The following is a 12,591-nucleotide window of genomic DNA, read 5'->3' on the forward strand; positions in this document are numbered from 1 at the left end:
AACACATTAAATCCTTCCCATTTCTAGTCATTTTAATAAACTATTTATGAAGTGACAGAGCTAGAGGAGCCTGGCTCCCCTGGGAAACCTTTCTGCTATACTTTTGTTTTCTTTCAAGGCAGAGTGTGTGCCTGTAAAACCAAAGTCTGAATCATTGGAAATTATGCAAGTGGAGGCAGAACTGTTAGCTGGGATTGCTTTTCCAAAGTTGACATCAACTGATCAGAGGAGCAGGGATTTCAAACTTTCTGTTAATTATTCAAGAGATCCACCTGAGATAAAGAAAATATAGGCTGAAGGAAATGGTGACTCAAATGATGAATTATCAGAATTTAGGGCAGCTGAGCTTTATCTGGTCACTAAGGGAGGTTCTTTTTAAGAATCTAAAATGGGTAGTTGTGGTTAGATACTTGCTTCTAGAAAAATCAGGGTTGTGCCCTTGCTTAGTACCTGATTTCTAAGCATTAAACTTATTTCAAAACTGAAAAGTATTGCTCTGAGCTGAGTAAAAAGTAGGTCAAGAATACCATGGCTCAGTGGCAGTTCTCACTGATGTGTCAATTGAGTCAGGGGATTACTAGTGGCAGAGGCTGTGGGTCTGTGTTGCAATTAGATAATACTGATTTTATTCTTGGTTTGCATTTGAAATCTGCTTGTCTCTTAAATCTTCCATGGTATTAAAAAACCCCAATGAATTCTCTGGGTTGATTGCAATCACCCAAAGGCTAAAGAACCCTTCAGAGAGAGAAAAAGAGGGGAGGAAATCATTATATAGGACTTCATGAAACATTGACCTTAAAGACCACATCTTGTTATGAATTTGAATTTAATATGGAAAATTTGATTTGGGTTTATAGAAAAACAGCTTGTCTGCTCTGCAGATGCTGAATACTTTGAAAGGCTTTTCCAGTCCATAAACCTTCAGAAAGTTATTATGGTCTTTTTTTTTTTTTTCCTTTTAAGATCTGATCGCGTAGGGGATGATCTTTGACACCCTTGTTGGATATATCTTGGTTGTACAACCTCGTTATTTGCTTGCCAGCTGCAGGTTTTAATACAAAAGCACATATTTGCAATATAATCAGAAAAAAAAAATTGCTGTCAAGGTGAATTCAGATTGATCCTTTCTAGTAGAAAATATTGGAGTGGGTTAAAAAAACCTCAATCTAATTTCTTCCTTTATTATTGCTACCTATTAGCATTTGATTTAATAATGAAATAAACCAATAAACTTCCCTGAAGACCAAAGCATGATACTGCAGTAAATAATTGATAAAAATGTAAGCTATGTAAGGCTGTTACACAAAATCTTCACTTAACCTGTCACAAATTATCTTCTTGCACATTGTTAAGAAGGTGGAATGAAAGTCAATTGAACTGGAGGAAATAAATCAAGCTCCTCAGAAATATTTAGAGTAGATAGCAATCTAAAAACTGGGCAATTTGACACGTGTTTTTTAGAGTGTGGCATGGATTTTCTCCATGTTTGCATTGTCACTGACATTGTCATGTCAGCCATGAGATTTTCTTAGCCTTTCTATTTTTCTGTTGAGAATTTTACAGTTTGAAAATGGAGTGAGCCAGTATAGCTTGCTATACTCTGTGGGTCTGTGTTATTGCAATAGTTATCACTTCTGAATCGATAAAAGGCTTCCTTTTGCTACAGCATGAGAGCATGGCCTGTGCCCCAAGTTGATTTTTTTTAAAAATTGTTTAGATAAGTAAGAAGTTTGGTGTGGGAAAATGGAAATATTTCTTCTTATTTCATATGAGCAGATAATGATGTATAAATTATTAATGCCTTTCTATAATTTAAAGTTTTTATCATCTAAGAATAATGGTTTTGTTTAGTTTCTCACATGTTGGTAAAGAATGATGTCTGTTGGAGTACTGTGAGGAAGCAATTGAGCCTTTCTTTGGTGGTGGAGGGTTGGCTTTGCCATGGTTTATCTTTGTCTTTTTCTGGCATCTTTGTTGACAGTGTTCCTTCTTTTTAAAGCAATTCTACCATTCAGAAAAAAGGCAAGAATAGATTGTACACAAATAAGGTTTCCAGTTTGCATGCCCATTCTTACTCTTTATCACACTACTCTTTAGATAATCCTTTTAAGGACAGATTTTAGGGCCTAATATCAGCACCAGCTGCTGAAGTTTATGAACAGCATTGCAACAAACACAAACTTGGGAAACAACTGCTCATGTTTTAAGAACAAAGGATTCCCTTGCTTCTGCTGTGACTGCAAGTTTATTTAATATATTTGCTATTCTACGTTTTACAATAGTTTTGTTGAGTGGTTTACCAGAGCAGGGCATTTAAAGTTGTGAGGCAGGTGCTCCAAATCGTGATAGTTTAAACTCACAAGAGTTTAGAGGACAGTATGATTCGTTTTGATGCCTTGTTTGCAGCTCCATTTGTAGGACGTGTAAGGGAAAAATACGAACAAACCCAAAACTCGAATCATCAGCTGGCTCCAGGTTCCGTGCCTTTAAAAAATGCCATTGAGACTTTCCATGGAATTTGGCGTTTGGCTACTGTTTTTCTGGGCTCTCCTCCTTGTCAGTGACACCTTTGCTTTGCACTCCTCAGCAGCTGAGGATGAAGCAAGGGAGTTTTCCTCGTTTTGCCTGGCGCACCCTCAGGAGCCGCTGAAGGTGTTTTGTGAGAGCTGCGACACCCTCACCTGCCGCATCTGCCTCCTGTCGGAGCACAAGGAGCACAGGTATGGGAAAAACCAGGTTCACATGTTTTCATGTGGAATTTAAAAGTTTAATGGAAAGGCAATTAGGAGATAAAAATAAAGTGTACAGATACGGCCGGGTGTCTCTGCATTCAGCCAAGAGAGCACACCTAGTAGCAAAGGATTGTCCCTTAAAAACAGAACCTTACTACATATCCATAAATTCTCATACATATTCAGACATTCTTCTTAAGTTTTTGACGTTCCTTTGTTTAGTTTTTAACTTGCCCCCTTCCCAGTAGACCAATCTTCTTGGCACCACTGGGTTTTACATCCTCTGATAATGGGTGCAATAAATTCCTCCCTTGGAGGACCGCTGTGTTCATCTGGACAAGATAATCCAAAAATGCAGGGGGGGTCTCTGACTGTCTTTTCAGTCTCTGGGTTATATAAACAAAAGTAGTTTGTGCTTTAATATCATGTTATAGCCTAACATATATATGTATTATACCACTATTTCTAAGTTTCATCAATAACAGAAATAAAACTCTGTTAATACAACAAAGTTTTCTAACCTTATACATATAACACTCATGTTAGTATTTGCGAAAAGCCAATAATATAATATGCACTTACAACAGGTACCTCACTGCTGAGCAGCTCAGCAGCATTTAGCACTTCTCAGCTGTGTTTTCCAGCTGAAGCTGCAGTGTGGTCTGAATTTAAAAGCCACAGCAAACTCAGTTCAGTTGTTTTACTCACGAGTGGTTTTACACAGGGCTCACAGGAACCCTCCCTGCTCTCACCTGTTCACTCCTGAGCATGGAAAACCACAGGGTGAGAATTTCCCCTTCTTCCACAGGTTCAGGCATCTTGATGAAGCTCTGCAAAATCAGAGAATTATCCTGGAGAATGTCATAACTAAGGTGGAGGAGAAAAAGAATGGGATTCAGGTTTCAGCTAAACAGATTGAAGACAGGTAATTTCTATGCTCCCTGTTTTTTTTTTTCCCACTCCATGGAAGTAGGTGATCTGTAAAAATAATATTTTCCCTAAATGTAGGTTAACAGAATTAAATGCAACTGCTATTGATTTTTTTTCTTGGAGGGTAGAAAAGAATGGGAAGATTAAAAACATCAAATTCATGTTTAAATGGTACTGACAAGTCATGGCGTTGTAATTCATGATTCCATACTCTTTGTAAGGCATGTGACAGCTGACTTCAGAGTTAAGATTTCTTTGTATAATCTGTTTCTGAACTAGAATTTGACAATATTATAAATAAAGATAATTTTTAAGATACTTATTTCTTCAAGGAACCTCAAAATAAGGTTCAATTTCAGTCAAGCTGACTATAAAAATGAAAATATTTAATTATTTGAACTGGATTTCAGCTACTGATTATGGATTTAGTAGCTGTTGGATCTCTCTTCTGCATTAATAAAACCATTTCAAGAGCACAAATCTATTTATACTGTTTAAAATCCAGTGTAACCTGGAAGTTTTGGATATATTATGTATGTATTTGTTGAAAAAGAACTAAAGAGTGTTCTTGCCATGATGTTTGAGAGACTCCATCAGCATGTCACATCCAGAGAGGGGTGGTTGGGGTTCAGAGAAGTGGGGGAGAGGTGATGGGGAATGAGAGAACTCTCACTGCAGTTCTGTCAGCAGGCAGATCAGCCCTTGTAGCAAACAACTGCTGAGCAGTGAATCCGTGGCACAGCTGGCTCATCCAGGGATTTGTACCTCTTACCCATAGGCTGCTTGAAGTAAAACATCTGTACAAAAAGGTGGAAAACCAAATAAAAATGGCCAAGATGGTTCTGATGAATGAAATTGATAAACGAATGAATATCCTCCTTGAACAACTGGAAGTAAGGCTAGTTTATTTTGATATCTTGGGAAATCAAACTAAATTAAATTTAATCCCAGTGCCAGTGGAAAGAATATAGACTGTGGGAGCTATTGTCCCATTCCTTATATTTTAATATATAATATTAACAGAATATTATTCTATTTATAATACTAATATTTGTGTGTGTTAATAATAATTAATTAGGATGCAGTATTTAAAATTATATATATATTTAAATATATAAAATATATTGAATGCTTAAGTATATTATTTATTAATTCATCTTAATTAATATTAATTAACATAGCATTTTATATATTTATTTATAATATTTAATAATAAAGAATATATAGTATTTTCAAATATTTGGGTTTTTTTCTGCAGGCTTTTATGTGGAATCTGTGGTTGACAAAGATTCAGGGCAAAGTGTCAAAATGTTTCCTTATCATGAGTAACATTTTCTAATGCCTTTACAGAGAATATTTGTTTGTTAGAAAACAAATCAGCTTCTGATTTTAATGTTTAATTTGTAGGAGCCCACTTGTAGCACAATTAACACCCTGTTTCAGAAATAATTATTTGGTCTAATTTCTGTAACAGCACTTCTGAGTTTTGACTCTTCAGTTTTTGGATGTTCAGTTGAAGGATGTAAGATCTTACTTTGAAATGTGCTGAGGGGAAAAGTTGCTGATCAGAATTTCCAGGCAAGAAAGTAGCCCGGGTGCAAATTTGATCCAACTTCTGCAGCTTTCTTGGGTTATGTTAATTCTGTTAAACCAAGGCCAGAATGTTGCAGGTTGTTTGCTCCTGGGGAAGTCATTGCTCTTCCTGAATTCAGGCTTATCTTCTGAGTTGGATTTACTTTCCTTTCTGTGGGAAGAACAGCATTGCTGCAAACACTAGTGCCAATGATTGCGTCTATTATGTGTTTCTGAAGAATGACAGCCCTTTTCTACTGATTCATGTTATTAACAGAAAATCACCAGTGAGAGGAAGCAGAGGCTGGAACAACAACTGCAAGGTGTTGTGGTTTTAGGCAGACAGGTAGAACACGTCCAGAACTTCATCAGCTGGGCCGTGTGTAGCAAAAAAACCATCCCATTTCTCTTCAGTAAGGAGCTGGTAAGAGCAATGCTTGTCGTGCAGTAATTGTGAGAACTGTTTTAAGGATTTGCTGTTGCTGAAGTGAAGCATTTTTCAGGATCTTGGAACTGTGAATAAAATCGTTGTCCTTGAATGTGTCACCAGATTGTGTTTCAGATCCAGCGCTTGCTGGAGACGAGCTGTAACACGGACACGGGCCCTCCTCTGAGGATCAGGTTCACTTGGGATCCCTCCTACTGGACCAAGCAGCTCTCCAGCTTGGGTAAGAGAACTGGAACAGGCAAATGCCCAAAGCTAGGCTAGACAGATGTAGACAATACAGTAGCTCCCCTGAAGGGCTCTCCCTTTTTGTTTTGACATGCAGTTTTAAAACTCTTGCTAGGTTCTGGAGAAAGATGAGTGTGGCTGAACTTTCCCATTGTTCTCCCCATTTATAGCCATTCACCAGAAGGCTACTGAGATGTCTGGTGCTTTCACTCTCATAGTGGCCCAATGAGCTGTAATAATTATAATTATTACAATAATAATGGAATTATTATAATAATACTAGTAATAATATTACCTAATACTATTATTACCTATATAACTGATGTCCATACAGTGACTTTGTTTCCCAGCAGCTACAGATTTCCCAGCTGCAATGGGAACTGTAAATTCTGTAAATTACTGTAAATTCAGCTCAGTGGGCTAAACAATGATCTAAAAGATAAGTTCTCTTCCTATTTAAAGGTATTAAAAACTGATAGGGGTAAAACACTATCAAAAGTATTGCAATAGTCATCAAGAGTACTCTCTTGATGACAAACATGGACAAGATCACTTAGATAATTTCATAGGTCACTTCTATTTCCAGCCCTTGTGAGTCTCACCTACATAACATTAATCTTTTTCATTTTTGTCACTTGCACCCTGGAAGCTGTCTTTTGTACCTGTGCTTATGGATGAGAAGATAAGCTCATACTTCAGTAAAAAATGAAAGGGCAAGCCATGTGCATCAGTTAAGATAAAATAAGGTCAATTTTTCAAAGTGTTTGCTGGGTAATTCCATGAGTTCCTCTGATATCAGTGGGAGCTTGGTGTGAATTGGAATAACTAGATAAATATTGGAAAATTTGTCTTGAACATATGTTGGCAGACTGTTTGGATAGGATATTTGAATATCTTTTATATTTGAAATGTGAATGATGGCCATTTCCTTGTGTACAACTTTTATTGTATAAATTTTTCAAGCCCATAGCAGGGAGTAAATTTGCTTTTTTTTTTTTTTTTTTCCCAGGGGGTTTTACAGTGGAAGGAGGACACATTTCTCACCCAGACATGCTACTGTGTGGAAATATCCAGGGGTTACAGCCCTCTCTGTACCATGGGCACCGCTCCCCAGCCTCCCAGCTGGAGAGCAGCCAGCCCCAGCAGTTCCCACCTGCCATGCAGTGCTCTGCACCCCTGTGCTGCTCCCACTGCCTCAGCGCTCCCCACCCCAGCAAAGCCCAGCCTTCCTACCAGGACATGAACCACCACAAGAGCTTCCACCAGCCTCCTGCCCTTCAGCAGCAGCACTTCCCTCTGCAGTACAGCCTGCAGCACCAGGACAGAGAGCCACGGGCTGTCCCCCAGCCTGGGAAGGTCCCGCAGGCCGGGCTGGAGCAGCGCCTGGAGCTGGAGAACGTGTCCGGGAGGGTGGGAAAGCCCTTCCCAGCCCAGCAGCTGCAGCAGGGCTGTGCTGGTGTCTCCCACGAGGCTCAGCAGGTTCACACAAGCCACCCACAGGCTTCTCTGCAGACATCAGCTGTGGGAGTGCAGCTGGGCCATCTCCAGAAGATGAAATCCCACCACGTGCTGCAGCCACCCCAGCAGCAGCAGCAGCTGCCACTGACACCCCCCACACCAGGACATGACGAGAGCAGCCACAAGCAAGTCATCCAGCAGAGCCTGGACATCATGCACCACCAGTTTGAGCTGGAGGAGATGAAAAAGGATCTGGAGCTTCTCCTGCAGGCCCAGGGACAGTCCAGCTTGCAGCTGAACCAAGCCAAGCCACCTCAGCATGTTCAGCAGACTATAGTTGGTCAGATCAACTACATAGTGAGGCAGCCAACCCCAGCACAGCCACAAGTCCAAGATGAAGCACAAGTATGTTGTCTCAAAGTAATTTCCTACTGCATTTAGTCAGTGTAAGTTCAGAAATTGAACACAACTTTGAGAGTTCACGTATTTCTCTGAACTCTCTGTTGGTGTTCTGTCTATGTGTGCAGCAGAGAGGCTTCATGCCTCATGCAGATTGGGCCAAAATTTTCTGTATAGTGCTGCATAACCACCCTGGATCCCAAAGGACTGAGTGTCTCAATAGATAAGGGTGAGCAGCAACATGGGAGAATAAAAGCACCATCACTCCTCCTATGTAAATAGGTGACTGCAGGACTGCAGTAGTTTCACTCTGCATTTCAACTCTTTTTTACTGGAAACATTAAGCCCTGAGTCCTTAAAAAGCATTAGATTCTGTATTATTATTGAAGGGAGTGAAAAAGCATTAGATTCTGTATTATTATTGAAAGGAGTGAAGACAATTTCTTGGTATGAGAGTTATTTCCCATTCTCTTGCTGCTGCACCATGTATTTAAGATTACTGTCACTGTCCACACATGCTGTTGTGCTATAGCTTTGTCAGCAGGGCTAATCTCTTCCCTTTTCCTCTGTTAGTAAGAATCCTTCTTTTGAAAGAGGGACAGTGCTTGGTGGTGAGCATCCAAGCTACAAGGCAGATCAGCTGCAGAATAAAGTGAAATTCATTTAAAATGGTGGAAAGGTGGCTTGGACTTCCCAATGTGTAAATTCTGTGGAACTGCCACCTTGAATAATTCTCAAAGTAGATTACTTGCAAGGGCAGACTGCAGGCTTTTGGCATAGCTTTGCATTTTAGCATCTTTATCAAGTCTTTTTTTTTTTTTTAGGACTTCAATAATGTTTGAGAGAAATATTTCTCCATTTATCTCTCTGCTTAGGGTTGCCTCGAACATCTCTGCTGTTTTAGTCTTTTTGGGCTTGTCATAATGTGTATGCTGTGAGTTGTTGTGAATTTGTTATCGTTTTTCTTTCTGAGATGTTGAAAAGACAAATTCTCATTTGTGATTTGTAGGCCTGTGAGAGCTCCACAGAGGCTGATGCCCAGAAGCCTGTCATTCCTCTTGACAAAAGTGACAGTCCCTCCTTGTCGCAATCATTAGATGAAGAATCATTAGTCCATGATGTCAGGATCCACTCCCCTGAGCACACACTGCAGCAATCAACTTCACATCCAGTGAGAAAGGTATAAATAACTTTTTTTTAAAAAAAAAAAATTAAAGGGAAAACACGATTTGATAATATTGAATGTGGCATTGGAGTTTGCAGTGAGGCGGAATAAAAATTGAAATGCACTAAAAATCAGCTAAATGGCTTGAAAGTTTTGGAAAGTGGTCACAGCCTAACCTTGTGTGCATCTCCCAGTGAGGTGCCAGGATGAGCAACTCTTTTAGAGGCTGATAGTGTTTAGGTCTGGCTGGCATGGTTTCTAGACATGAACTGGCAAATAAATAGAGGCTCTCTTTCTTCACTACTTAAATTCTGTCTGGCTCCTATGTCTAGGGATTTAATTACCAGGACTTGCTAACTACCATACTAGAAGTGGTTAATTTGAAAAAAATAAATAAAGCAGGAGTCAGGGGTGCTGATGAAATCAGGCCTGAGCAGCAGTCTTCCAAACAGTTGCCCCAGAAACAACACCACTAATTACTGCTGAAAACAGGGTGCCTTAAATTCTGTTATTCTCCTTCACATTATTCTTGCATAAGCAGAAAAATCACAATTTCTGTATATCTAGAATATTTTAATATAAGATAGAGCCAGGCTTTGGTCTTCCCTCTTACTGTGAGGCTCTGACCATTGAAGAAGCAGCATGAGCACAACCAGGAAGGCCAACAGTTATCAGTAGAGCCTTGCTGGCTCTGGATATCACCTGTGCTTGTGAAGCAGAGAAGCTGCCTTTTACTTCTCTGTACAGTATGTTTGAAACACTCCAAGCAGCACATCATATTCTGTTTTTTAAATGTGTTTGTTACTTCAGTGCATGACTAATTTTGTGTACCATGTAGAAGACTTCCATAGTATTTTTTTTTTCTTGGAATTTGTCTGTGAAATATTGTGGAAGTACTTGTCTTTCTATTCTCAAAAAGCAAGTTATTTTTCCTTCTGTATGTGACTTTGTTGATGCAACATATTTATGATGCAATACCCATCCAGAGAATTGCTGGAGATTCCTTTGGGAGCTGCAGAGATACAGGCCTGGAAGCAGTGTGCAAATCAGATTTGAAAGCCACAAAAAAATCTGTTTTGTGAACCTGTAATGGAAGGTTACACAACAGCTTAAGCAAGAAATGTCAAAAAGAGGGAAGAAAATTGAAAGAGATGTGCAGGAGAGAGAGAGACTAGTGTGGTCTGATGGGAAAAGCAGGAGTAATAAAGGAGAAAGGGCTGATTTGTTGCTGTAGAAGCTGAGAAGGTGGCAAAAGGAGGATACTCCTAGGGAAAAGAAAAAAGGGTTTTGTTTCTAATGGTGCTAAGAAGTCTATGCTCTTGTGCAGAAAACATGGGGGTGTCTGTTTTTCTGAGGTGCCCAGTACCTCTTCAAGAAGTGAGATTGTTCAACAGCTACAGAACCCCATCTTTGCTTGTATTCATCTCTTCTAATGAGCTGTTTGGGATGAAGACAGCTGGGGGGGATGAAGATACTGACAGCTCTGGCAATGGCAAATTGGGAAAAAAAAAGGGAAAAAACACAGCAAGTAAACCCTTGAAATATATTGTCCATGAATGCTCCTTAAAGATGTCTCAGTGCTTTTGCTGACAATTGGATTAAATCTGAGTTTAAATGGGAGATTGGTTCCTGTTTAAGAACAAGGGAATGTGTCTGTTTGTTCTTATCTGGTTCACCTGATTAAATGTCCTCACACCCATCTCCAGACAAAAATTTCTGAATAGGTGTTTGTCCACGTGCTCTCACATGGCCTATGTTCAGAATATTTCATCTCTCTCAAGATCACCTTGGAAGACATGGAGAAAATGAATGTGGACAAGTCTGACATACTTGGAAAATATGGTAGAGAAAATGGCTAGATAAAGCTGCTGCCTAAAGAAGAACTGTTCTGTCTCTTGGAGAATAATTGCTGTTGGATTTCTTGGCCTCCTGTTGCATTTCTGCTGAGCTCTGACAGCCTTCAGCTGAGCCCAGTACTCCTAGTGGAATAAATAATTCCCTGTCTGCTGAGATTCTTTCATTAAAGAGAAAGCAGTGTGCACCTGAATTAACGGCTTAATGAAATGGTTGCCAAGATCTGCCCAAAAAATACAGAAATAAAAGCTTTCATTAGCTCAGCGGTTTCTTTTATTTTGGAGTGGGGCAAGGCTTGGTTGCCCATGTAATTAAACTTCTGTGCATTAATTCTGAAACATGTTTATGGTATAAATTTGATATTATTGACTGATAACTAGATGACTTGCCTGCATGCAGAATTATATTTATTTGTAAAGCAATGTTGGAGAAGATGCTCTTAATAGCTCATGATTTAAATGGTTTGGGATAGTTTTCATTTGTTTTGCTCATTTTGGATCATTAATGGTGATATTTTGTCAGGCTTTCTGTCTTCCTGTATATTCCTCTAACTATTCTTTTTCTGTGAATTATTTTTTTTTGTGCAGAATAAATGTTTCTATACTTAGAGCATTGATTGTTTCATATAAGTCAAGTGCTGCATTTTGCATAATTCCAGGCTGGATTAACACCTTTTTAAGAATGCCACACTAGGAATGAAAGCCTTCTGCTGATGTGGAAAATGGATATAGTTTTCTCTTCGTATTCCTCTATCAGAATACTTCACTTACACAGCCAAGACCTCTTGGTTCAGCTTGGACCAATAACATATATATATATATGCTATGCCATATATAATATATAACTTCCATTTGTACTGCATTTCCAGGGAATTGTGCCAAACTCTAGCAAACAGATTTTACACAAGCTATGGAATTGCTAAGTTGCAGTGTGAAGGAATGAGCACAACGATTTTGTGGAAAGGGTTACCAACCTTCTGCAGTGATATGATCTTGCTGCTTTTATGTAGTATGATACCAAGTTATTAATTTGTGCACAGGACTAGAGAGGTCACCTATTCTGGAATAAAGGCAAGAATAATAAGATATTTTGGGCCTAATTGTGTTTTCAGGATTAATAACAGGAATACAGTTTCTGTTTTGTTTGCACATACCTCATTGTCATTTCTGGCTGTGATGAGCAAGAGTGGTATAAGCTGCATTTGAAGAAATGTCATCATTACTGTACATCTAGAGCACAAATTTGTAATTTGAGCCTCAGGCACCACTGCAACAGATGTTTGTGTTGATGCAGGGCCAGCTGGACATCTCTCCTCGTCATGCTTCATAAAGTGCATCCCCTTCTGTAGTTTGGAGCAAGACCCTTAGCTCTGTTAGCTCATCTTCTGCTTAAAGTGAAACTCTGAATATGTTGTGCAGTAAGTTATCACTGGACAGCTGATCTGATCCTTTATAAATATAGTCAACAGCAGAACCTCAGGGAAAGGCCTCAGAAGAAGACAAATATAAACTGATGGTCCACTATCCCAGATTATGAAAGCCAGCACTTCAGGGACTTTCTGACCTGAAGGTTGTACCCAGACAGTTGTGGTTTAGAGCTCTTTATAGACCCCTTGTCTGTGGATTTGTCTAATTCACTATTCTGAGTCTATTTTAATATTACTGTAGAATACTCTTCAGCATTCTACACCAACTGAGTTTTGCATGGAGTGAAAAGTTCTTCTGTTTGCTTACTTTAAGTCTCTTGCCTGATAGATCAGTCAGATGCCTTCTTGTTTTTGTGTTGAGAAAAACAGTGTGTATAATCAC

The 12,591-nt window shown here is 39.2% G+C and overlaps 1 protein-coding gene across 4 annotated transcripts in view; it reads left to right on the top strand.

Annotated features, from left to right (window-relative positions):
* The window catches only part of TRIM66 (tripartite motif containing 66), a 44,952-nt gene that overhangs the window by 16,031 nt on the left and 16,330 nt on the right, over positions 1 to 12,591 (top strand). For 3 of the 4 annotated variants that reach the window (XM_023928618.2, XM_086892063.1, XM_086892061.1), the window contains 7 exons: positions 2,588 to 2,720; positions 3,541 to 3,657; positions 4,441 to 4,555; positions 5,512 to 5,658; positions 5,785 to 5,902; positions 6,917 to 7,770; positions 8,774 to 8,944. In XM_023928618.2, the coding sequence (XP_023784386.2) occupies positions 2,588 to 2,720; positions 3,541 to 3,657; positions 4,441 to 4,555; positions 5,512 to 5,658; positions 5,785 to 5,902; positions 6,917 to 7,770; positions 8,774 to 8,944 (1,655 nt within the window). The remainder of the gene's footprint in view (positions 1 to 2,587; positions 2,721 to 3,540; positions 3,658 to 4,440; positions 4,556 to 5,511; positions 5,659 to 5,784; positions 5,903 to 6,916; positions 7,771 to 8,773; positions 8,945 to 12,591) is intronic. The other variant, XM_086892062.1, reaches the window with a different exon arrangement.

The sequence above is a fragment of the Cyanistes caeruleus genome, chromosome 6, assembly GCF_971803275.1.
Source record: "Cyanistes caeruleus chromosome 6, bCyaCae1.hap1.1, whole genome shotgun sequence".
In the NCBI taxonomy this organism is placed as follows: Eukaryota; Metazoa; Chordata; class Aves; order Passeriformes; family Paridae; genus Cyanistes; species Cyanistes caeruleus.